At 41.6% G+C, this 27,371-nt stretch overlaps 1 protein-coding gene across 4 annotated transcripts in view; it reads left to right on the top strand.

Moving 5' to 3' along the window:
* Positions 1-27,371, top strand: part of MAP6 (microtubule associated protein 6) — a 47,338-nt gene that overhangs the window by 12,378 nt on the left and 7,589 nt on the right. For 3 of the 4 annotated variants that reach the window (XR_015285152.1, XM_086883386.1, XM_086883385.1), the window contains exons 2-3: positions 19,482-19,695; positions 21,407-21,603. Coding sequence is in view for 3 of the 4 variants with exons in the window: in XM_086883386.1 (XP_086739512.1) it covers positions 19,482-19,695; positions 21,407-21,603 (411 nt within the window). In the remaining variant the exon portion in view is untranslated. Of the gene's footprint in view, positions 1-19,481; positions 19,696-21,406; positions 25,631-27,371 lie in introns of those variants that run through there. The other variant, XM_023946444.2, reaches the window with a different exon arrangement.

Genomic DNA, 27,371 nt, shown 5'->3' with positions numbered 1-27,371 from the left:
CCTGTGACTAGGACCATACAAGGAAGAATTTCTTCCCAATATTCCATCTAACCCTGCCCTCTGGCAGTAGGAAGCCATCCCCCTTGTCCTGTTCCTCCAGACACTCGTCCAGCTCTCTTGAAGCCTCTTTAGGTGTAAGATGCCTTAAATGCCTGTCCTGGTTTAGGGCAAATTTGAGAGAAAACCTCTGAATGGGGTCCCTCCAGAAAGCAAATTCAAGCAGCCCCTCCCCCAAATGGTTCAGGAAAAGATTTCCTTAGAGAAAAGTGGAAAAAACCTGTTTATTTAACAGAAATGGAATCATATTAAACAATGAAATGTCTCGCTGTCCAATGAGATGCCAAATCCAGAAGAGTCCTTGTCATGGGGTGTAGCTTGGCTCACTCAGGTTCTTCTCAGTCCCTCCAGCGCTGGAAAGTGCTGAGGCCCAGGCCTCGATGGACCACAGGCCTGAGCTCCTGGGGTTTGGCTGGGTGTTCAGTCCAGAGCAGGTTTGAACAGATCCAAGTTAAAAACAGTCCAGGGAACTTCCCTGCCTCAGCTAGCTAAAAACTAACAGCCAAGGGAGCTCTGTCCAGCTGTCTGTCCATGCCACAGACACCACAGTCCAGGCGCAGGATGTGGGGCAGTGAGTGCTGTTCCTGCAAACAAACTGCGGCTGCTTCTTTCCCCCCTTTCACTCTCAGAGTCACTCCTAAAGGTGCAAAACTTAATATGTAACATAAACAAGATGACTGGGGATACAAGCATCACAAAGTCACCCCAGGACAACATCCCACAGGAAATTCACATTTGCAGCGCTGTGTTCCTCCTGTAATTCTAACTGATACTTTATTAGTGGTAAGAGATTTATAAGGGCAGAATGTGGCATTAGGATGGACCCTCCCACCTAAGAGGCTGTCCAGAGCCATATTTCATCCATGTAATCTCATGCTGAGTCCTTCACTTATGTTTGACTAAATAATTTAGCATGAATTGGAATTCAAAGAGATCTTGACATATTGAAGAAATAGCTTGAAACAAAGAAGCACTTTAGGAGAGGTGAGGGCTGGTAGGAGAGGAGAGGTAGGGATCAGCAATGGTGCCGGTGCAGATGGGAACAGCTGGTGGGAGAACAATCTGCAGGGAATCACAAATCACATGTCAGTGATTTAAAAAAAAAACATTTTAAAAAACAATTAACAAAAAAAAGCACTCCAAAATAAATACTTTGGGGCAAGTAATGTAGTGAGATACATGGAGAGGATGTGACATCTTTCCACATTAGCCAAGACTCGGGTAGATTTTTTTTTGTTCAGGTTTTGGTTTTGTGCTTCAGCAGTCATGGACCAGAGAAGGTTCTGAGGACACCCATTAGAGAGGCCAGGAGTGCAGCAGACATAGTAATAGAAGGAAGATGGAAAGTATGGAACGGTTTTGGAAGAGAAAAATGGATTATTATCTTTGCATCTATGAAATCTAACAGTGGGTTAGTGTGAAAAACAGTTGACTCTTTAGAATTGGGATAAAAAGGGACAATGTCCAGTGCTGGGGTGCTTCTGGCTATCAGTTATCTATACACTGTTACATTACAGAGGTCCATGTGATCAGGTCAACATATTTAATTCTCTCACCCTGTTGCTTCACACTTCTCTGATAATGAGGAGTTAACAAGTTCTTCTCCAACTCCTGTCCTGTGCTCTGATTTGTGTCATTGTTATCACTTGGAGAGGTCAGTCTCACACTGCTCTCTTAGTTACATAGAAGCATTTTAACATTTCATGTTTTGCTAAGGCTTACACATTATCATTTATCACACCACTAAAAGCTATATGGTGCACACATAGATATAATGTATTCATCACACCATTACTTCTATGAGCTATACAGTCCAAAACTAATAAATTGTGTTATACTAATACACAGCTAAAAAGAGTTACAAATTGTACCACATCTAAATACTTATGATCAATAACAACATGTAAAGGCTAATACATAAATGCAAAAGACAATATTATATTGTTATTTTTAACAACTCCTCCCCTTTTTATTTTTTACTGCATTTGGCTTGAGTTATACTCGCTGATCTTTTGTGCTCTTGGCATATTGATACATTTCATAGATCCCAAATGCTGCCTTCCTTAGCTTTCTATCCTCTTTCATTTTTCTCAGTACTGTAATTTTCTGCTTATTTTTTATGGTTCTTGACTCTGGGTGGGTGGGTGCTGTCATTATTTGCATATTTTGAAACATGTAAGTAATTAGTCGGATAAGGCATGGGATTAATCATGGAAGAAAAATCAGACTTCTTATTCCACATAACACTACAAACCCCTACCTTTTTCCAATAGGATATTCCAAAAAACTCTTCTAATTATCTTTTATGCATTATAGATTCCTGGTTTTGGACTGGTACATGAGCTATTTTCTGGATGTTTCTGGCTCTATCTAAAACTGCATCTCTATTACCATCAATTTGTAGACAAAAATCAGATATGTTAAACTTTCTGCAAACCCCTCCTTCTTCCACTAATAAATAGTCTAGCAGTAACTGATTTTGATATGGTGCAACTCTGGTTTGCTTTTGCTGGCTGACTTAGTAGTCAATTCCATGGCCCTGGCTGTTTCATTGGTTATGATTTCTACAATTTGCTTGGAGACTTACGGTGTGATTTAGCATATAAATTGGAGTTTGATATCTTTGACTCCCATTTTGTGCCTAGGTAGCTGGACCATATGTTTGTATTATTAATTCAGGAGGCCACTCCTCACTGCCCTACTTCTGGTACCTTCTAATTTTTCTGATTAGGTTTCTCTTGTTCTTTTTAAGGCATCGTACACTGGTATTCCTGAATTATTTCTGTCTTGGTTTGGTAACAGGAAAAATCCTCATTGTATAATTCTTAGAGTGCAACTTCATTTTTATAAGGGAGGAAGTTTTGGATAAGCCTTTTTCTTACATATCTAGAATAAGCCATCTGGTGCTTTCTTTCCTTGGTTATTCATGTTTTCTCAAAATTTAGATTTTTCAGGAATCTTATAACAGGGTTTTTTTCTTAGAGTCATTACACAAGAAAAGTTTTCATTATTTTCTCATATTTATAATTCTTTCTTTTTCTCTTGGGCCCAATACTGTGTTGGTTTTTCAGGAATCTACTATGTGGAAGTTCTATTGTAAACTTCATATCTTTTACAGCAGGTTTATCTTACATTGTCTAGAAATTCCTTTTTCATACCCTAGAAGCACTTCTCTCCTATTATTTCTGAATTTAATATCCACCTTTCTGGCCATTTTTTGATTTTTATGTTGGTTCTGTTCTATTTGAGAAGTTCAGCTGGGCCTAGGCTACTACCCTTCTATGGCTACTCTTTGGACATTAAAGCTCTCCCACATACTTAACAACTAGTTACATTTAGTTCTTTACTGATTCTTTCTCCCAGATCTACAAACAAATTCTTTCCTAACTCTGGGATTTCTATTTTATTTTCCAGTTGTTGAGTTTTGCATATAAACCTCCATGTGGAGCTGGCTCTGGGGTGGGTTGCTGCATCTGTTTTCTCTATTTGCTTATCATTATCTCCCATATTAAGTCTTGCATCAAATGTCATTTTTTTTTTCATTCTTAGGTCATGGAGAAGTAAACCCATATGTCTCCCCATGGGCATCTGGGTTTTGACCCTTGAATTTTTGTAACCCCATACATTCAGTCATTTTGTAGGCAAATGTCTACATTGGATGAGTTATAACAGCAGTGGCTGAGGAAGGTATGAAAGCTAAAATAAGAATTCTGAATTTTTCCATGATACAGCAGTCTGTTGCATTTGTGACATGGATCATCTGGATTCTCAAGGGGGCAAAGATTAATAAGGAGTAACAGGAGTCTAGTATAACATGTACCCCCATCTTCCATGTTTGATGGGATTGCTGCCCACAGCATGTGAGTGTGATCTTCTTGGTGACAAGTATAATGATTAATCTGATCTTGCCTCTTTATCTCCTTACTACAAAGTTATCTGTGTTACCTGCTTTTCTTGTATTTTGGTTCTTTTTTTAGTAAGCCAGCACCTAGTAATTTCATTTACAGAACAGGGCTTTGCTACTTATGGAGTTATATGGAGTTGTTGTCTTCACTCAAAATATGATTCGTGTTTTTTACTACAGCCTCCCACTCAACTTCTAATAGCTCATCAGTATTGGGAAGCATCAATTCAACTCTGTAACAAAGTGTTAAAATTGGTACTTGCTCTTGATTTGTGTTTGAACTTTTCCCTTTCTCTCAACAAATTTTGCAACACGCTTGTCGCCTGGGGGAGCTACAATGCTAGAGCTGGCCAGTTTTCTCACTGACATTGTACTTAGCTTGAGTGTGTTGCTTTAGAGTGTTTTAGGAAGGGTATGTGACTAGGAATAAATCTGGGAGATGTTTTAACAGGGAGAGCTGATGGTTTTGCTTTTTGTAGGTCACAGGCTAAAGCAAAAACTCCAGGATCACTTATGGACCTGGTGTTTGGTAATCTATATAACCCTGATCCCCATGACTGAGAACGTAGTGAATTACTGCCTCAGTTTGGAAAGCCTCTGGGAATACAAAAGAATCTATAAAGCCTACAGGGAATTCTCAGTCTGGATTGATGTGCAGTTGCCCATAGTTTACTTGCCACATTGAGCCCGTGCGTTCTGTTTTAGGGTCATTTTTAGTTTTTCTGTGGGAGTGATGATCTTCTAGTCATGGGGTTCTTCTACTGGTCCTTTTATTCTGCTAGCATGAGTCTAGCTTCACTCTGCAGTTCATACAGTTGATTTAGAGGTCAGCAATACTTGAAAGGGACCCTCCCACTGGGGGGTTTAAGGCTGTTTTTCTATATTATGTAACCATTACCTATTCCCTAGGATTAATATTATGAATTTTGAAATCTAGGGTAGCTGTCTGAGGGATTCTTCCCTTTTCCCGTGTTCCTCTAGAGCCTGTGCTGTAGACAGGACATATTTCTTGATACTGTCCTCCACTTCTTCATGAGTGGTAATACTATTTGGAAAAACTCATTTCATAAGGTTAAATCCCTAAATCCAGTCTGGGCTGTGTTCTGATTCTTAACAAAGCTAGGGGTAGGCATTTGACCCATGACATTTGAGTTTCACTCATCAGTTTAGTTTGAGTTTTCTTAAGAGTTTGAGTCATCCTTTCAACTCACCCCAAACTTTGTGGATGCCATGGAGTGTGTTATTCTATACCCAGAGCTTGGACCACCTGCTGTAGTACTTTTGATGTGAAATGAGTTCTTTGGTCCAAGTTAATGTTATTTACTATTCTATAGTGAGGAATGATTACTTCTAAAAGAGTTTTGCTTCCCACATTGGCAGTAGCTTTAACTGCTGATACCACTTTTACCTAAAGGGTTAAATGATCGACTTGATAGGGCCAAAGGGACCAAAATAACTAGCAAAAATTTCTACTGTTGCACTTGGGGGAGTTCAGTGAAATCTACTTGGATGCTCTGGAAGGGCACTAGGGCTAATTCCTGCCCTCCTCAGCATGTTCCCCTCATGACGTTTTTGGCAATATCACACACTTTTCAGTTACTTGCTTAGCTATTCTAAAAATCCCTATGCAACCTCAGTTTCTCAGGAACTGATCATTCAGCTCTTGGGTACCTCAGTCTTTTTATGCATGCTTTCTAATATTTTCTTTGCTGGTGGTTTATTTAATAACTGTCTCTCATTGGATAACACCCACTTCTCTTTATTTTCCTTTTTTGCTCTTATTTCTAGGAATTTTCTTTCCTCTCTTTCACTGAATATTGGTATATCCTGAATTTCTTTTGTGAGGGTCAGGACTATCATTATGTTCTCTTCTCTGGTTTTGCCTGCATTTTTAAACTCTAAGTCTGTTGTTCCCCATATTTCTAAGGTAGTTTCTTTCCAGTATCGCTGAACATGTACAACAGCAATTTCTTTTGGCAGTTGAAACACTTCTAACACTTCTGAGATTAACCTTTTATGGACTAGTTCTTTCCCTTTTGAATTCAGTAATCTTCTTTCTTCCCAAATTTTCTCAAAAGTATGTACTACACTACTCCAAAGACGTACTTAGAATCATTGTACACGGTCTCTCTTTTTAGTGCTAATACTTCAAAGGCTCGTTTCAAAGCATATAATTCACACACTTGGGTTGACCAGCTGGGTGGTAACTTTTTATTTTCTATGGTTATTAATTCTTCATTCACTAAAGCATATCCTGACATTTACTTCCCCTGAATTACTCTTGAAGACTCATCAATGTATAATCGCTTCCCCACCTTGAAGGGGTTGCTCTGTCACATCTTCTCTCATTTTGGTTTGATAGTTTATCATTTCTAAGCAATCATGCACTAGTTCTTCTACTGATTCTCCATAAAAAAAACTGGGCAGGATTGAGACATTTATCTGCAACTAGCTCTAGATAACTTTTATCTATGAGAATAGCTTCATATTTCAATAGTCAAGAGTCAGAGCTATTTCTCAGCTTTTTGATTCAAAGTATTTCTAACTACATGTGGGGTGTGCACTTCTAATTTTCTTCTAAAAGTTTTTTTTTTTTTTTGCTTTCTTCTACTAGTAAGGCAGTGGCAGCTATTGCCTGGATACAGGTGGGCCACCCCCTTCTAACAGGGTCTAACAATTTTGATTGGTAAGCCACTGTTTCATGTCCCTCCCCTATTCTTGGGCTAGGACTTCATGGGCTACCCCATTTCTCCATCTACAAATAAGTAAAAAGATTTATATAAAGCAGGGAGACTTAGTGCAGGGGCAACTTTTGTTTCAAATTTTCAAATCTCTGTTTATCTTCTTTTTCTCACGTAATTTCATCCTTCATAAATTTTTTATATAGGAATTTAACAGCTTGGGTATACCTTTCTATTCATATCTTACAATATCCTAACAAGTCCAAAAGTTTTATGGTTTCTTTTTAGTTTTAGGCTGGGGGAGTGAGGTTATTCCTGTAATCCTTATAAGTTTTCATCACCCGCTTCCTTGGCTTATTATATGCCCTGAGTATTTCACTTCATTCTCTACAAATTGAAGCTTTTCTGTCGATACCCAAATACTTTGGTTTCCTAAGAAATTCAGTAATGATACAGAATTCTCAGACTTTCTCTTCGTCTTCTCCTGAAAGAAGTAAATTATCTACATATTGGATAAGTTTTATTTCTGTATAATAGGAAAGAGTTGTAATACTTATTCTAAAGCTTTTCCAAATAAGTTAGGGGATTCAGTAAATCTTCGGGGTAATTTTGTCCACCTATATTGCTACTTTCTCCCTGTATTGGGATCTTTCCATTCAAAAGCAAATATCTTTGCTTTCTTCTGCAAGGGGACAAGCCAAAAAAGCATCTTTAAGATTGATCACACTGAACCACCAATGGGTTGGAGGAATTTTTCTTAATAGTGTGTAGGGATTGGGTACTACTGGATATCGATCTATAGTTCTTTTTTTCACTTCTCTCAGGTCTTGGACGAGCTTGTATGTCCCATTTGACTTTTTTTACAGGTAATATAGGGATATTGTAGGGAGACATGCACAGTTCTAAAGTTCCATCGTTTATTAATTCTTGAATTAGGGTTTTCAACCCTTTTCTCACTTCAGAGGAGAGTAGAGGGTATTGCTGTACCTGAATTTGGTGGTCTTCATTGGTTATTTCAATTACTATAGGGGTTATGTTTAACTATGTTTAACTTTCTTGGCTTGGCCCAAACTACTTCTTCAAGTTGTTCTTCATCTTCCTCTTTTAATCAGAGAAGTTTGACTATTTTATCCCTTTCTGGAAGCACCCTGATGCCTAACTGCACTTGTAAATCCCTCCCTAGCAAATTACATCTTGCCCCTGTCCAATTTTGTTTGTTCCTGTAAGTATTACATGTTTTATAACTGGATCTTTAAATCATTCTTCTTTTGTCCCTAATACTTGAATTGTATTTTGTATTGTGTTTGAATTGTATTTTGTATTTTTGTATTTTATAAATAAATATATATCTCGCATCCTTTTGGAATTCTACAAACACATGTCCTCTCTGCCCATGTATACACTAAAAATGCAAATTCCTCCTCCTGAGGACCTACTTTTAAAGTTATCAAAGGCTCCTGCTGATATTCTGACCCTAGGAGACAGAGCCCTTGACGCCCCTATTCATCTGTTTCCTGAATCTCTTTGAAAACATTCAGATTTTTTTTCTCACTGTGTGCCACTTTGCCTTAAGTGTCCAATTTCCTTGCAATAAGGATAGACTGGGCCCCAGTTATTAAACTCCCCTTTTTCCTTTTTAGGGCCTCTTTCCCAGGGAGCTCTGTTTTCCTTAACCTTCTACCTGGTCCCCCTTGTTCTGGCCTGACTGGGGCCTCGCTTCCTTATAGGAGTGGTTCCTTGCACAATGGTTTCCTTTGGCAATAGCAGCTGCCATTACATTAGCTTTTGCCTTTGTTTTCTCCTCATCCCTCCGTACATATACTTTTTGGTCTTCTTCTAACAGGTAATTCAATCTTCTGTCTTGCTAATCTAATATTTCCAGTTTTTTCTTATATCTGGCCAAGCATTACTGACTAAGGTCACTTTTAACAGAGTTTGTCTAGTCTCTGTATCAGTGTCTATTCCTGAGTACTGTCTCGTATTTCTTTTTAATGTCTCTAGCTATTCAGTTGGCATCTCCTCTTTCTTTTTGTTCAGCAAATGCATTATGGGCATTTTGGTTTCAGTGAGTGGCTTCCCTAATTCCCCTGATAATTAATGCTCTGTACTCTTCCATGTTTTGTCTTCCTCTGGGGTTATTGTGATCTCTCATTGGGTGCTGTAATGGCATCTTCTCCTCCCCAGGGTCTGTTTGCATGTTCCCTCTCCTGTACCTGCATCCCTGCTGCTCAGATTATTTGTCCCTCTTTGCATGTAAACAAAAGGTTTAGTATAAGATTGCATTTCATCCTAAGTATAAATATTGTTCTCTAAAAACTGTTCCACTTGTTCTGCTAATCCGATAGGATCCTCTAGCAGGCCTTTTAATTCTTTTTAAAATGTCTTCACATCAGAGGAGTTAAATGGGACAGTTACAAATCTAATTCCTCCTTGTGCCCCTCCCAATGGAACTTCCTGGAGGGGTTATAGTGATACTGCTTGTCCTCATTTTTCAATTCCTTCTGCTGGACCACTCTTCCCTTGGTATTCTGGCTGGGTCCACCAGGGTGTGGAGGGGGTGCAGTAGGTGCTGTTGGATATGGAGGGGCCAAACAATCTAAGCGGTCTCAGTTTTTATTCCTTTTAATTTAAATATGTTCACTTCCCCCAGGGAGGCTCCGTACCCCCAACAAGCAGTGTAATCTTTTTCTTCCTGACTTTTGGCATTTCCATAAATATTCAAAGCTTGGTACATCTCCTTAAAGGAAGCATGCAGAGGCTAGAATAAATGGTCTGATCTTACCTCCTCCTTAGTCCATTCTATCACACAGTAATGTATCATTTTGATCTTATTTTTATTCTTTGTGTCACGGTTACGTTCCCACTGTGTCAATTTTACTCCCAGGGGCCTATTGGAGGTACATCTATTGATGCTTCCTGGCTTCCCCTTCCCCTGGGGGCTTTCTCCTTGCTTTGTGTTTTATCTTTTCAGTTTATCTTATCGCCTCTCATATTACTCTTTTTGCTTCTTTTTTTCTTAACTTCTATGCGAATCTAACTCTACACTCTTCACAAGTATTTCCCCATTTCTCCTCAGATACTGTCTAACTTCTGGGAACTAAATACTGTTTTCTATACAGTACTTTAATTACTTCTGCCTGCTGTGACTCAGCCTCTGCTTCCCTCCAAGCTGTTCTTATCCTGGGGCTGTCTACTTTCTCGTGTCCTACAGAAATTAAGAAATTCAGTGCCCAATATCTGGTTCTTAATTCTGCTCTGCTGCACTCCTGGCACCAGGCACTCTTGCGAATAGCAGTGGAACACCACCTCTTATGATAGTTTTTACACTAACACAAAACCTAAGGCTCACACCTGGGTCTATAACTTGAGCACAATATTGCACTCATACAAACAATACAAAATCTTATAGGACAACAAGCATTTCAAGCCTTTTTCTGGTCACCCAGAGGATGAAACTGCAGATCCAGGCTCTCCACTCACTTCATACTAACAGTACATCCCATCCATTTATATATTTATTTATACTTGCCAGTCACACTAGGGACACGCACATATACCTCACAAACATTTACACAATAATAAGACGGCACACTTGTTGTCAAATCAGGTATCAATATTCCTTTACAGGTGCTTTTTTGTTACACAATGACTTAATCCCCAAAACTAGTCTTAAATCCTTCTAAAGTTTTCCTAAATTTAAAATCTTTCTCTTGCCACCCACACACCTGTAAAACCCACGTCATATAACATCACTTGAAATGAACCTCAACGCTTTGCTACAGAGATTTGGCTTTTTCCCTGATATCAAGCAGGCTTAATCCATCTCTTCACATCTCTCAGGTAGTGTTTTCTACTCAGCAGCATAACACTTCAGATCAGCCCAGTCATTCATGCCTCAAGATATATTGGGATTTCAGGTTCTCTGTTTCTCACCTTTTTGCAGACTCTGCACCAACTTTTAACTGTTCCAGCCCCCAATATAGCCAAGTTTCCTGCAGGCAACCAGACATGGGTCAAATGCAGAACTACCTGGAACTAGGATTTCTGCAGGCAATTCCTCTCCTCCTTGTTTTCTTAATTCCCTGTTTAAATCCCAAAATAGCTAAATCTCCCCCATTCTGGGCTCCCACTCAGTCTCCAGCATTCGCTTTGTCCCTTCACCAGCCAGGCCCCTTGTGGGGAAACAGAACCTCGGTTAGAAGGACTCTGCAATTCGCTTCACAGATCAGGGACTGTCCTGTCTGCATCTCATACACACACACACACACATGCACATGCCAGTATTTCTGCAACCCCTGTTTTTTGCAATATACTCACCCATCTAGGTTTTTGTTCACAAATTAGGAGCTGCTGTGGTTTCTTAGGGAGTTTTACGTCCCTTTCTCTTTTTGTGCCTTTTTATCCTACTGAGGGTTAGCCTTCAGTCTCTCATGGCAGCAGGAGAAGCCTGGACAAGCTGTTTAATTAAGCAGGGCGTCCCCTGCCTGGGATCCTCTGGAGTCATGGGGACTTGAGATCTAAATCTTGGTGGAAGCTCCAAATCTGTGAAAAGCAAAGTTCGCTCTTTAGAATTTTTAAAAGTTTAATAAGGGAATAAAAAGGGACCATGTCCAGCACTGGGATGTTTCTGGCTATTGGCCAAAGAACACACCAGTGGATTAAGACAGTGTTATCAATATACTGTTACATTACAGAGGTCTATACATATTCATGTGCTTCATACAGTACTCAAACATTCTTGGGAGCTTTTGAATTTGCAGAAACTCTTTTGTTTGACCTTACATGCTGACTTATCTGCATGACATTCTGTAGATCAGGTCACCATATTTTAATTCTCTCATCCTGTTGCTTCACACTTCTCTGATAATGAGGAGTTAACAAGTTCTTCAACTCCTCTTAGGTACTCTGGTTTGTGTCCCTGTTATCACTTGGAGAGGTCAGTCAGCAGATGTGGGAAAAACAACATAATTGCTTCACACTGCTCTCTTAGTTACATAGAAGCATTTTAATATTTCATGTTATGCTAAGGCTTACGTATACACCACTATAAGCTATATGGTGCACACATAGATATAATGTATTCATCACACCATTACTTCTATGAGCTATACAGTCCAAAACTAATAAATTGTGTTATACTAATACACAGCTAAAAAGAGTTACAAATTGTACCATATCTCAATACTTACGATCAATAACAACATGTAAAGGCTAATATATAAATGTGAAAGATAATATTATATTGTTATTTTTAACAGTTAGGATGCTCAAAACTGCTGTTGTCACAGCCAAGAGGAGCAAAACTTGGATGTCAAAAGTTGAAAATGTATTAAGTGCATTGCCAGAGAAATTCCAAGTGCTATTGTGAATCTCTGGGGATGCCAGGAAGATTTCTCTACAGTCCCTCTCTGTGAATCTAGGAGAAAAAAAAAATTATTATCACTCATTCTCTGCATTGATGTTTTTGTCTGCAATGTTTGGTGCTGCTAGCTTTTATTTATGCTCCCCAGGGCACGGATTGGATCAAGCAATTGGAGTTTTAATAGAAGCTGCCTGGGTGTATGTGTGGTGACATTTGATTTCCATTATTTTGATGGTTTCTGCTGATCATCAGTCATTGTTCCACTACCCTCTCTCCTCCCTGCCATGCTCTCTGTCCTCTATCCCATGTTAGGGTCCAACTGTTGGAGTCTTACTCCATGCTGGACCTTGTGTATCTTTGCAACCAAGACCAAATAACCTGTCAGTGGGCTCACAGCTTCCTCACATTCATGTTGGCTTGAAATCAAAAGCATTATTGCTTGACAGCAGAGCTTAATGTGAGACCACTGAACCTACCCTGCTTGGCTGGAAAACACTTCATGGTGCTCAGAAAGTCTGTGAATGTGGCACTTGGGGTTATGGGTTAATAGTGGCCTTCGGCAGTGCTGGGTTAATGGTTGGACTTGATGATCATAGAAATATTTTCCAATACAAATGATTCTATGACTCAAGAGCAGGCTTTATGTAGCTGTTGCAGAGATCAATGGGAAGCACTCCATTCAGGGCAGGATCAAGATTTGACCGAACAGAGCAGAATACAGCCAAGAATGACCCCACTGAATTGCTTTAGTGGTGATAACTTCCATGCAATCATTTCCCCATCATCCTTTGGGTTGATTTTTCTCTTGGCTAGCATGTTAGTTTGGGGTTTTTGCAATGTAAAATTTAATTATTACTTAATATCAATATTTTATGAACTGCTATGGGAGGTGAATTATTTATGGGAAGGGAAGGAGTGCTTTTTCTGAGCCTTTCTGCTGTCAGTTGCAATAAGGATCAAACTAAGAGTGTGTTTAAAGCTTGCATGCTCTGCCTGGGAGACAAGAACTCTGCCTTTTTCCATCATCTCTTCTCTCAATACCTGCTTAATACATTTGTTCCTAGCATGTTTTATTTTTTGATTAAGTTTGGAACAACTCCAAAGGAAGAAGTATTTGCAGATCACCTCATTTTCAAATGAGACAAATTATTTACCAAACAGGATACAAACGGCTTGGAGGGGCTGTAAACATTTGCTGTGTGTACAAAAGTGCATTGTAACAACAAATCCTCCTTCTAGTTCTTCCCAGAATACTTATAAAAGTGGTGCTTCTATTTCTTTGTTCCTAAATTTATTGCCTGGGAGCTTTTTTGCCTTAAGAAAGGGATTGCTGTACACACTTTTGTGTGCTGGCAGCTGAGTTTGGCAGGTAGGTCTGGCATGGGTGATGCATGAAGAGACTGCAGTGGAGGAGTATTTTTATTTAGTTCTGTGTTAATGGTACCTTTCTTGGGAAGTTTGTTTCCACAATCCATCACGATGCCATCATACATTTAAGGTTATTTACAGCCACATTACAATGGCATGATCCTCTAGACCAGGTGTCTCTGGCCACATGAGCATCAGTACAGCACTGTCTCTAAGCAAGTGGCTAATTTGCAACCTCCTTCAGATGTTTCAGGCTGGGCACCATGGGCAGGGACAACTTCCACTAGACCAGGTGGCTCCAAGCCGCATCCAACCTGATCTTGAATTCTTCCAGGGATGGGGCACCCACAGCTTCTCTGGGCAACCTGTTATTTCTCGATGTGCACTGAATCCATGTGACATACTGCTGTTTAGAATTCCTTCCTCAACAAGGTGTGGTATTTCTAGGTCAATAGCCTTCTATCCTCCATTTCCAGAGTTGTGGCTGAGCTATTCCTGAGCTGGTAGACACAGTGCATCAGTGCACATCCACCTAAGAGTGGCTGCTGTTCTATAATTTGCTGCAAAGGCTCGTCTTAGGAGACATAAAGTAGTCAAGGGTCAAGTCCAATCATCAAGAACAGTGGAGCTGAGTACTCACAGAATTGTTATATCTGCATTCAGACCAGCAAAGCAAGGATGGAGACAAGCAGTCTCATTTTTCACAGTCAGACGAGACTTGCATTAAGAGCCCAGCTCTGTTGCAGAAATGCATTCCCTGACAGCCCACAGGGAGTGCAAGGCTTTTCTGTGCCTTTCTGCAGAGATCACAGTGGTATGGGAGGAAACCTTGTCACTTCCTGCATGTTTATGTTTGTGTAATACATTTGCTAATGAAGTTGCCAGGCACTATGTTAACAAATACAGTCATGCTGCTTCAGAGCTCACTTCTGTATAAACCAGCATTCTATGAGCAGCAGAATGAATAAATCCTAGTTTGTATTCCACCTTTAAAATCCAGTCACTACATCCACAGTACAATAGCCTTTGTCTCTGGTTCTGTAGATGCAACCTGTGCTTGGTCTTGCTAGTTGACCTGGTGATCTGTGGGGGCTGGTTGTTCTCTGTCCTGAGAATGAAATTTTACCTCTTTCCCTCAGCTGCAGAACGCCGTTTGTATGTTACCCATTCACTGATCTTGAGAAAAGCTATTGTGATTTTCACCTTTGAGATTTCTACTTCTGCCAAAAATACAATGGAAAATAGTTAATGGGTTTTGAAGTCACTAGCAAAGAAATCTGAGAGACAGATATGGGCAGAGAGAATTAGTCCACCATTTTATTTATTTCCATATATTGAAAATATATAGTCTATTTTGGAACAAATGTAGAACCTAGGAAGAAACTTCTTCTAAGGAGTTTAGGATGATCTTTGAATTTGTCATTCTGTCTTGGTTTGAGACAATTTAATGGAGAATGCTCTGGAATGAGTTCTCTCCCTTTATGGGTTCTAACAGTCCCCTTCCACCAATAAGGAACATAGATGAGTAGATAACTGAAAAAAGAACTTTACTACGTTTACTAACAAGCAGAACAACAACAGGCAAAAATAACAAATAGATACAAAATTTCTGAATTTCATGGAGTGCCACCAGAACAAAAAGAGACCCAAAAATGTTGGGGACACACACACACATACCTGCATCCGCCACCATGGCGTTCTGCAGTCAAGCATGTGGTTCGAAGGACAAAGGGAAGGCTGGTGTCAGTCTTTCCCCCACCTCCTTGCTCTGCCTCCCTGACAGCTAGAGCTCCCACTGATATTCTCTGGGTTAAGGGGCTACAACTTGCAGAAGGATTTAGCCTTCCTTGCCACAAGAGACTACAGGGCAGGCAAGGCAAGGTGGCTGGGTTGAGGCAACTCACGTTTTTCTGTCCTCAGGAAAACAGACAACCTTCTGCAGCCTAGCATCCCTGCCTGAGAATCCTCTGATGACATGCATGTTACAGATGAGAAATGCGGTGGTTTGCTCTCACAATTAAGGGATGAATATTATGTGTGTGTTAAGAGAAGTTTTATAGATGTAGAGTTATGTTATTGTGAAAAACGAGATTCACTTAATAGATTATAAAAAGTTTAATATAAACAAAAAGACAATTAGGAGACAAAGGAAATAAAGCAAAGGGTTAAAACTGCCAGGTGCCCTGGCGCCTTGCCAGGAACACACCTGGTATCTTGGGAACACCCTTTTTATCCCATCCTGCTGTGAGGGTTTAATGCATATTCAAACTTTTTCAAGAAATATTTAGCATGTCCCCTCCCTGGTTCCGCCTATTTAGAACATGCTCTGTATGGTTTTTATTTTTGCTGATCATCATTATTTTTGCTGATCTTCGTTATTTTTGAGTTTGGTTTCCTTTCTTCTGCGAATGGTCAGTGTTGATTACAGTCTGGGCCCCTCATCCTTCCTCTGAGGGCAGCTGGGCTTCATATCCTTCCCCTGCTGCCAACGGCCTGGTCCTGGCTGCTGATAACAGCTTGGTCTCCATTTCCTGCTGCTGATAACAGCCTGGTTTTCATTGTCCTTCCACTGAAAACAGCTTGGTCCTCCCATTGTCTTGCCTGTTGGAGTTATCTTGCCTTGTCCAGATATATATGAAATATATCCCTACCGTTCAGAATTCCTTTCTAAGCCTGTAACTTGCTAAGAGAGAGAATACAGCAAAAAGCATATAGCATATAACATTTATCATAATACTTGCGAAAAGCCAATATTTACAATATGAATTCACAACATTATTGTGGTATGTTGTTTCCACAGTACTCTTTCCCGTTCCCCTTGTATTGTCAAAGGATGGCCTTGATAGTCAAGGCACTTGGGGAGGGCTGGCTTGTTACTAGGAGGTGTGGCATGACAACATCTCGCCTCCAATCAAATTGCAAGAAAGCAGTCTCCACCAATGGATGGCAAAGATAAGTTGATTGGCAGCCTTTGGGTGGGGCCGGGGTGGCTGATGTGACGCCAGGACTATAAAAGGTGGTGCAGCCATTTTGTAAATGAACACATGGTGGTTTAGTTCTGTGCTGCCAGTGCTGCTTTTTCTCCTTTTTCAGTCTTTTATTTTGTTACAATTTAATAAACCTTTGAAATTTTAAAAGTGAGCGTTGTTTCTCACAATGCACATGTCCATACTTCAAACTTTCCTGATCCTCTGGACTCAATACAGCGGCATACCTTTATGGAAGTGAAACCAACTATCTCCATTCCCTTTTGACAAATTTGGTTGAAGCTGATTAAGATGTTCAAAAGTATTACGGGAAGGGATTGACTGGCATCCCCCTTACACAGAGTTCATTTCCCTGGTGTTGAGGGTTAGGTTTTCTTTTTCTTTAGGGATTTTTCCTTAATTTGTTGTCATAGAGATGGTGAATGGACTTTGATTTACAAGAGAGAAGACGTAGCCAGGGCCTTGGTATTTCAATGGAACAGTTCTGGGGGAGGGGGAGAAGCAGCTATGGTGGTTGGCAGTTTCTTGCGCCTGGGTGTGAGTCAGTCTTTGCCTAGCTTGGAGGGCAGACTGTTGTGGATTTTGGTGCTGGACTTCTCCTGCTCAGGGGAATTCGCTGCTACAGCTGAGCCTTCCTTTCCATTTCTCCTTGCCTTTGGTGGGCCACTGTTCATAGGAGCGACCACTGGAATAGGACTTTATGGCACCCACTGCTTTAAGAAAGTCCCTCACCCATCTGCCTGGGCACCTCAGGGGAAAACTGGGCCCCTATCTCCTCTCTCTCCAGAGAGAGAACCTCAGACCTGCTTACTGCAGCCCTCAACAGGACATGTGAGAGCCAGGGGAAAACAGAAACACCCCTCACCTTCCACCTCTCTCCTCCTGGGGAAACCATTATCCCCTCAGGAGGCGCAGTGCTTCAATGAGCCGCCCTGTGCCTCACACGGAGCCAACAGCACCCCCTACAGCTGTGGGGGAGTCACTGCAGCCTCTTTGTCTCAATAGGAGACATCAGCGCCCCACTGCCAGTTGTGACTGCAACTACACCAAAGGGGAAATCGCTTGACGGGAAGAAAAAGGATGTTACTGGCATTTTTTTTTTTTCTGTTTTGTTGTTGTTGCTGCTGTTGTCATTGATGTTTATCTTCCTTGTTTTATATTTTTATATATATACATGTGTGTATATAAATATTTATATCTGTTATAAGCAACTCAGACCCCAGGCAGGAGTGAGTAAATAAAATTTAATTAGAACCCATTAAAGTTGCAAAGCAAAGAGAGGACAGTGCTGGGAGCATAGTGAGGCTTTTTCTGCTCACCAGAGGCTCAGCTCATAAAATGGCATCTCTGCCTTTTAGACACTCAAGGTTACATCAGCTACATTAATATTAATAAACAGTCCTTATATGTCCCTCCCAGCACTTCCCACAGTGGCTTTGCCCATATATGTATATTTGGCTTCTCCTGGTGTCTGTGGCCTCATCCTTATAGGTAGATTTGTCTCTTCCCAAGGTCTGTCAGCCAGTCCTCCGTGGCTTTCACTGCTGGAGGCTCTCTCGCATCTTGGTGAGATGGTGGTGAGATGTTGGTGAGATGTTATCCTGATGTTATCCTGATGTTATCATGAAGTTATCCTGATGTTATCCTGCCAAGCCTCCCAGCAACACGTGTCCCCCACTCCCTGCCCCTCCTGCAAGGGGCAAGTACACACCCTCCCCCAGATGTTTTGACAGCCCTGTTAGCCAGACCTGCCAGGCAGCAACCACAAAAGGGGGAGAGGAGGATTGAAGGGTGAACAGAAAAAGACTCAAAACCAAACTAGAACAACAAAAGTACATGTCAAAGGAACTGCAAATCTTAACAGAACTTCTTCTGAATTTATTATACTTAATAAATCTTCCTCATTTGTATGAGCTAATCATGACACCTTATTCATAACATATCTATTTATTAAAAAACTCATTTTTTTTGCCTGAAAAACCTGTAATTTCCAAGTTATAATAGTAAAGAGGTAATCATATTTTCCATTCCAGGAAGGTTCCCACCTTCCTTGGCAGACATTTGTCTTTTAAACCAGGACACCTAGTAATCCAGGCTGAAAATGAGTAATGCAACCCACAAGTGGTTAAGTGGAACAGGCAAGAGGGGCAGGGTCTGTAACTCAAGAGGGTTAATGCCTTGGAAGTCCTGAAATTAATACAAGAGCTTGGAGCAACCTGGTCTAGTGGAAAGTGTCTCTGCCCATGGAAAGGGGTTGGAACGAGACGTGCTGTAAGGTGCTGGCCAACTCAAACCAAGTGATTTCCAAGGAAAATTTACCCCTTTGCAGAGGGCTTGCATCAGCAGATGCAAGATTCTGGCTTGCATTGTTTTAAGGATCTAAACACGGTCTTGGTCTATGTCTGAGCACAACTCCCAAAGTTAGCAACCCCTTTAGGGTTCCTCCTTCCCCATTCTCAGGTGAATGGTGAGTTTTAGAGAGAAATTGAAATGGTTTTCTTCAAACCTGGAAGGTTGTTGGTGTTGTATTGGGAAGAACTACAAAAAAGCAAGAGAAGGAGGTTCTGGATGGGAAGCAGAATGTGTCCAGAAGACACTGATACACACTTCCAACTGTGTTTGAGGCTTTTTCTACCAGAAGTTGCAGCTCTGTCCAAAAGAAATGAAAGATGGTGTTATTTTTTCCCTGTAAATCAGGAATCCACTATCAGTTAGTAAAGGGAAGCTGTAGCTCACAAGATACCTGATAAACTGCATCCCCTGCTCAGCTTGAGTTTACATCTCAGTTGGCATTGTGTTAATTGGTTAACTGTTCTGTCTAATAGTTGGAATATAGGTGGAATAATACCAGTCTGTACTTACAGGCATGGCTAAAGGGTGTCCAGGACCAGCTAATGTTAATAGACCACATTTCATTTGAATTTCTCATAATGTGTCAATAGGTTTTGGATGAGGTAAAAAACAAATTGTTGGGAGACAGTTTCTATGTAAACCTGATTGGATGTATGAAGGCAAAATCCTTTCCACATAAACTTGGTTAAGCAGTGCAGGACTCCATTCCTATGTTATCATTGTTCTCCTGTTGGTTTAATTCCTGAACCCTTTTTCTTTTTGATCTTCAGAAATGAGTTCAGACCCTGGATAGATGTCAAGCCTGTGAAAGCGATAAAAGCAAAGCCCCAGTACAAGCCACCAGAGGAGAAAATGACCCATGAAACCAGTTACAGTGCTCAGTTCAAGGGGGAAACCAGTAAGCCTTCTCCAGCTGATAACAAATACCTGGAACGCAGAAGAATACGCACTCTCTACAGTGAACCCTACAAAGAACCTCCAAAGGTGAGAAACATGGCAGAAAGGACACAGGGCCATCACTGCTCCTGGTGGGACATGTCCAGTGCAGTAAGGCTGGGCTGAACACCACTCACTGTCATTCCCCTTATGTGGTATCCTCATTCCAACCAACAGGTGCATCTCGGGATCCACCTTGGAGATGGTGGTGGATAAAAAACTAGGCATGTCCTGGCCATGTGGGCTGTCAGCCCAGAAAGCCAACAGGGTCCTAGGTTGATCCCACAGCATGGACAGGGAGGTCAGGGAGGGGATTCTGTCCCACTGTTCCATTCTGCCCCTCTGCTCTGTGAAGCCCCCACCTTCAGTGCTGCTTCCAGCTCTGGGGTCCTCAGCATGGGAAGGACATGGATCTTTTGGACTTAGTCCAGAAGAGGCCATGGAGACGCTTGGAGAGCTGAGGATGTTTAGCCTGGAGAAGGGAAGTCTCTGGTGAGACTTCAGAGCCCCTGTCAGTACCTAACAGGGCTCCAGGAGAGCTGGAGAGGGACTTTGGACAAGGGCCTGGAGGGACAGAGCAATGGAGAATGGCTTCACATTGCCAGAGTGCAGGGTTAGAAGGGGCATTGGGAAGAAATTCTTGGACTTTTCCAACCCAAACTGTTCTATAATTCTGTCGGCTCTGGGACAGCTTGAGGCACTTCAAGACAATAGTGCCCTACATCAAATTGTAAAGAAGTGAGGGTAGGGCTGAGATGAAGAGGTTTTTCTGTTGCCATTTCCTATGTGATTGTCCAGGCAGCTTTCTCTTCCTTCCTCCAAAACTTTAGGAGCCCCACCTTACATTTTATTCCAGGAGCCAGACATCTGTTAATTCAGAGCATCCCACATATTTTGACAGTATGCACTTCTGGCTTTGATCAGGTCAAGAACATGTGTTGAGAAGGGCCTGAGCTGAAATGGCTTCCAGCCTTGTTTTCTAGGACCAGCAGAGCATCTGCATATAAAAGGAGTCAGTCTGTGAAGTTTTAAACAGAGGAAATAAGTTGTTCCTTAAGTTGATTAGTGCTGAGATCTGTGAGGACTGCTCTCAGTCCTCAGGATTGCAGGGTGAGCATGTAAGAGATGAAAGCTTCTGTTCTCCCTTGATTTTTGTGACTGTCCTTCCTATTTTGGGGGTGTAGAAAGAAGACATTGTTGTGGAATTTTCTCATGTGCCAATTAGTGTTCTGCACCTCACGTACCCCAAAGTAATCTTCCTCCATTTTGAGAATCTGTTTGAGGACAAACAAATAGAGGAATCCCCTCCTTCAAGAAAGATGGAGACTTACAGCAGCCTCTTTTTCCTGAGCATCATTTCTCTGCTTCCAGTCCAGAGAATTACTATCCTCTGTGGGTTTGCAAAACCCTTTCTGAAGTCAGAGAAAGATGCAGAAATTGATAAAATGACTGATAATATTCCCTCTCCTATTCACTCTGCTCTATCCTGATCTGGATACAATGGGCTCTGCTGGCTCCAGAGGCAGTGACTTCAGGGCATCCTGAAAGGAGCTGGCCATCTGCAACTCAGCATAAGCTCAGCTGCTCCCCTGCCTTTGTGGCAGGGCAGAGATGAGCAGATAAGTAGCATCTGTGCTGTTTCAGATCTAAATCCTGTTTTCCACTTGTCCTTGTGTCTCTCTCTCCTCTCTCTCTCTTCTCTCTCTCTCTCTTTTTCTCCATCTCTGTGTTGTCGTTTTGCCTGTCACCCTCCATGCAGGTGGAAAAGCCTAGCATAAAGCCTTCCAAACCAAAAAAGACCACAACAAGCCATAAACCCCTGAAAAAGGCCAAAGACAAGCAGATTGCATCTGGCCGGGCTGCCAAGAAAAAGAGCGCCGAGACCTCCAACACCGCAAAGCCAGAGGATAAGGAGAAAAGTAAAGAGATGAACAATAAACTGGCTGAGGCAAAAGAGTAAATGTCACTGCACTTTTCTTTCTTTCTCATTTTTTTCCTTTCTTTTTTTTTTTTCTGTTTGATTAAATAAAGGCCACAAAATTAATTAGAGGCTTCTAATCTGCTTTTTGTTCTGATTGTATTAGAAGCTTTTCTGTTTTATTTCCAAGGAGGATTAGGAAATCCTTGTTTCTGAGGTCAGGTTGTTCTGCTTTGCCTGCACAACACGGCTCTGCACAGAGTGAGGGATGTGAGAATGCATAAGCAGGGTCCTAAGAGATGAAGGTGATGGATCAACAGTGATTGCATTCAACAGCTTGTCCCTTTCTTCGGGCTTGGTTCTTCAGTGCTTTGACAGCATGCAAGTGCCCATTGAGCCATGGTGGGGCTGTGCTCTCATCCAATGAGGCCCTTTTGGGTTGGCCATTGTTGTGCCATCTCCCACTGGTGTCAACAGGTAAAGAGTTTGGAGGCAGAGAGGATCAGGTTCATTCATGATGCCATGGATATGCTGTAAATCCACCAAAATCAATGGTGTGGCCAAGAAGGATTTCCCCTGGTGACAGTGATGGGAATTCTGCTCCAAGAAGCAACGGGGAAGGAGATCCCATGTAAGTAAAGGGCCAAATCCTCTCCAAGGGTAGCTGGAAATACGTGTAGCTGCATCAAGGCAGCTTCACTCATTAACACCACTTGAAGTCCTTGACGTAAAAAAAAAAAAGGTGAGGGAAGGTGCAGTGAGCAGTGAAAACATTCCAAGCATATGGCAGGTTAGACTAGGTTGTCAGCAGGTTGTTCTTCCCTGTTGTTTTCCCTAAGTTATGGATCTTGTTAATTATTCCTGTTTTGTTTTGAATCTTGGTCTGTTCACTTCTGGGATGCCAATAGGCAGAGCTAGGTTTCAGAAAGTGATTTAGTTTGCAGGCCTGACCTTCCAAGGGGTAGAAAGAAATGTGTCACCAAGGTTGGCTAGAGCTGTCAGCCCCCATTGTGTTTATTCTTCCAGCTGTTCATGTTGGCTCATGAGCATCTCAAGAGGGCCAAAAAAAATTACTGGGATCCCTAGACTCCCTCCAGACAAGATCTCAGGGTTTCAATCATATTTACTGTGCTCTTACTCTAGGAAATCCCCACAACCAGTTTGGAAGCCGTAAATACAGCAGGACCATTTGTCAGTGAGTATGAACCGGCCCAACAGTTTGGCATTGCATGCCATAGAATTTGTGTCACTGGATCAGTGGGAGAGCTGTGGTCCCAGTCCAAATTTATGTGCCTGATTTCTGGATTGGGTCCTAAATACATAAGGATTAATCTTTATCCCACCAAACTGAGCTGTTAAACTCTCCCATGGCAGAGTGGCTGCAAGGTAAGATGCAGGGTTCTTGTTACTTATTTTTGCAGCTCCAAATTTTCTCTCTTAATATGAAGTCCAGCTTGAAACTTGCAGTGGACAATTAGAAAGCATGAAGACAGAGATGGGATAGAGTAGAGAGGTGGTGTGTTGCTGTAGAGGTGGTGAAATAAGGGAAGTCTTGCTGCTAGGGGTAAGACCCTAGCAGGATGCTAGGGGTATTTTAGAGATGTGAAACTACCTAGCAGAAAAATGGGTGAGTTGGGAAGGTGAGGAGTCCTATTTTGGGGGTTACATCCCATTAGAATTGGTCTTTTGGAAACATAAATGAGTGGTGGGCTACAAGGTTGAGTGAAAGTTTCCAATGAGGAGGAAAGCTCTGTGATATACAGGTAGTGACATTTGCTGGCTTTAGTAATGAGTAAATGCCAAGTTCAGTGTATCATGTGATGTGTCCTGTTTGCCTTGCACTAATAGCCTAAACCTTTGAGTATCAGTAAGTGTAGTGTTTGAATTAAGTGATGTAATTCCAAGCTTAGCTTTGTTAGAACTGTGTGCTATGAGCTAGTCAGGTTGTGCATGTGGAAAATATATATTCATATATATAAATACATATATATATTTAAACCTCCACTGTTTAGGAGGAAACCAGGGAAAATCCTCCAGGAAGTAAAACTGTTGAAACATTTGTGAATGTAGGTTTTTTTGATTGGTTGGTTGGTTGGTTGTTTGGTTGGTTGGTTGGGTTTTTTGTTGTTGTTGTTCGGTTTTTGTTCGTTTGTTTGTTTTTTGTTTGGTTGGAATTTTTTTTATGTGCATGCCACATGGAGATGCTGACCTGTCCATACTGATCATTGCTTTTCTGAGTGCTCAGAAGCCCCTGCAGCACTGCTCAGCTCTGTCTCCAGATCAGCTCGGCAAAAGGCTTGTGTTGAGCTGGTGGAGTGTTGTGCTGCTTGCAGTTCTTCCTACCTGTCACATGAGGGACAACTGGCCAGAGAAGATGAGCTCCCAAGACTTGGTGTGATTCCTTGGCTTTTAAGATGCTTCATGCATCTTCAAACTCCTCAGTAATGTCCTTTCCTACAGGATGTAGCATAAGCTGTGAAGATGACATGTCACAGCAGGCAGAACACATCAGGAAGGCACTAGACAGTTCTAATAGCTCAACACACCAATCTTACATGAGGACAGACCATACAAAACAATTCTTCCTGTTATTTTTCAGCCCTAAGTTTCACATTTAAAGATACACCACTCTTGCCACTGTTTCACCTGGAATTCAATGAGAATTTAGCCCTTGATTTCAAGGTGAACTAAATTTTGCCCAAGAAACATCACTAAGATGCTCAAATCACCTAATCTAAGCATCTGCATGATTCTGGAGGAACTGCTGATCATCCAGCTTGGGATGGTTTCTTCTTAATGAAGAGCATCCATCATAGTATTTGAAACATACACAGTGACTGGTCAGAATATAGCTTTATTTTTCTTAAATAAATATGCATATAAATATTTCCCGTTTAGTTTCCATAATACATAGAAGGGTTTTTTTTCCATAATACATGAAATTTTTCCATAATACATGAAGCCCCATGGCAAGGGGCTTGTAACTAGAAGATCTTTACGGTGCTTTCCAACCGAAGCCATTCCATGAGCGCACTACAAAGCTAGGTGTGAAGTGTTAACCAGTGGTTTTAATTTCCTCTCTAGTGAAGGAACTTTCCAAGAGTCATTGAGCTGCCTATTTTTGACACCTGTCTTTGGGTGGGATGAATGGTCCTTGAAAGGTTTTCTTTGCAGAAAGAGCTTGGGAGACTGGTAAGGGCTGGATGCCTTCCTCTCACATCAGCCAAATAGGGATAGAAATCCTGGCTTGTGCTCCATGTGCACCACATCTGCAGCATGCATCCAAGCACACACACATATCCAAGCACATGGGCTGGCACTGCATTGAATGCCAGGAACTACAGCAGAGGCAAGCCTCAGGGTGAAATCCTGCAGTGCTGTACCTTCCACAGACTCTGTGCCCATCCAACCCACTCGCATTTATCAGAAAGGAGACCAAATCTCTGCCATTTCAAATTCACTTTGGGCTCTGAACTTGTCAATCCCACTGGGAAACAGTGCTGTGCTGTTATGTGTTTCCACCTACCACAATGCTGATTCTGTTCCACTGCTGATTTGTAGTATTATACTTTTATTGTAAAAAGAAAATAAAGAAATTATTTGCTTTTTACTCTGTGAGAGCTCCTGTGCTATTGCTTGCTTTTGCATTTTCACTGTTGTACTGTTACTCCTTTCTGCAAAATGGTGCTAATTGCTGGCTGAGCTCCTGACTGCTTTGCACACCAACCACCTGCTTCTTCATTTGCAGCGCAGCCAGTGCCAAAACCTGGCACCCATGCATTCCAAGAATTCTTGCCTCTTGGAGGCAGATAGGAAGTGTCTAATTAATATTTTGTGGCCTGGGTTTGGTTGCATATCACAAATTGTCTCTTGTAAACATGTTAAGCATACCTCCTTGTGGTGCTTTTTCATTGTTGATATTCTGATGAAAGTCTCACACACACACACACTCACACACACACACACACATTAATGTACCGCCAATTGATTGTGATGTGCTTGTGATCTTTGCTTGCTCAAAGGGTTCTTTTTCCAATGATAAATAAATGCTGAAGACAAATACCACCTCCTTGATCTTGTTTTCTCAATCAGAAGCACAGTTAAGTGAAAGAAATGCCTATCCAACCAAAGTGAGGCTTGTGTTGCTTAGAGTTGCCACTTTTCATGCCTGCTGTAGGGACAGCTGGGCTGGCACAGTCTAACTCCCTTTAGGTGGCTGCTAACCTCAGATCGGTCTGGCATGAGCTATACGTGTTTGCAACTGCAAAGATGGACAGTGAAGTCATGTGGATGGTGAAACTTTAATTTTCTATATAAAATATTTTTGAGTAGAGGGTCTGTGCAGTGCCTTGCTCATGTCTACCTTGTACTGGCTTAGGAAACAGAAATCAAATGCCATCAAGAGCTGGAGGAGGGTAGATGATGTGTATTTACCAATGTTAATTACACATTTTTAAACTGCCTACAGCTTTTGTTTTCTCTCTAAACCACACCTGAAAAATCTGGTCTACTGGAAGGTGTCCCTGCCCATAGCAGGAGATTGGAACTAACTGAGCTTTAAAGTCCCTTGCAGCCCAAACCTTTCTATTGTTCTGTGAAAAACACTTTCAGTGCACTGCAAACCCAGCCCCTGCTGAGCAAGTGCTTGGCAGAGTCTGTAGAAGTGTAAAGCAGTGATTTTTTATTAATGAAAGTATTGGCTATCTGGAGAAAATGTCGCTTGAGAAGAAAGCACAACTGAGGACACAATTTTATTTTAAATTGTGAACCCTAATCTTAGCTTAATCTCTTTTTTCTTTTAATTAGCCCACAGTTCCAATTTTTAATCATGTTTTCTCCTTTAATATCCCCACCAAACTGAAGAAAATTTTTGTATTTTTGTATTTTTGAGTAATCTGGTCTAGTGGAAGGTGTCTCTTCCCATAGTAGGAGGTTTGGAGCTTGATGGTGTTTAAGGTCCCTTCCAATCCAATCATTCCATGATTCTATGATTTTGAAACTTCTCCTCCACCTCCTCCTCCTCTCTGTTGACATCCATGGACCTCCAAACCTTCTTTGCCTTCCTGTTCATAAGGGTGCTATTTCTCATCCCTGCCTGGTTTACAAATCACTTTCTGAATTTATTCCACTTGTGACCACATGTGACCAGTGCTGCTTTCTGATGTCCTTTGTATCACCCTACCTTCCCTCTCCCTTCCCCACCAGTTTCATCCATTCATCAGTTACACCTACCTATATGATTTTGGGAGTGTTTGAGCTGGGTTGTAGGTTGCAGGATTTATCATTTCACTCTCTACAGCTGGTAGTGGAGAAAATGCCCATTTCTAAAAGGTTGGTTATTATTTGGGCTGATCTGTGACAATCCATGATGGGCAACGAAGTGCTTCCCCCATAACACAAAGGTATGGGGTCTTTTCCATGCTGCAGTCTGGATAGGTAATCCATCTGATCCCTGCAGCTGCCCAAAGTGAATGCTGGAAAGCATGCCTTCCCTGCCCTGTTAACCTCTGAACCCGCTCAGCCTTGCAAAGCCCAAACGTAGAAAGGGGCAGGATGCATTTCAAGGGAACAGTGGGACCTACTGGGCTAATGAAAGGCCTGGACTCCCTGGTGTTTAACCATCATTTCCTGAACCCACTGGTGCTGACTGACCCCTTAATCTTCTCCAAATCACTAGTGGCTGGCACTGCCCACCTCTTTACAAGGGCTGTGTGGAGGGCTTCATTGAAAATGAAGTACTTTGTCTTACAAGAGCGTTTAGTATGGAGGTGTGGAGGCACTGGCTGGAGGAGTCTTTGTCAGTGTT

This window comes from Cyanistes caeruleus, chromosome 3 (genome assembly GCF_971803275.1).
Source record: "Cyanistes caeruleus chromosome 3, bCyaCae1.hap1.1, whole genome shotgun sequence".
Taxonomy (NCBI): Eukaryota; Metazoa; Chordata; class Aves; order Passeriformes; family Paridae; genus Cyanistes; species Cyanistes caeruleus.
The sequence above is the reverse complement of the archived record's forward strand: the minus strand, read 5'-3'. Positions and strand labels throughout refer to the sequence as shown.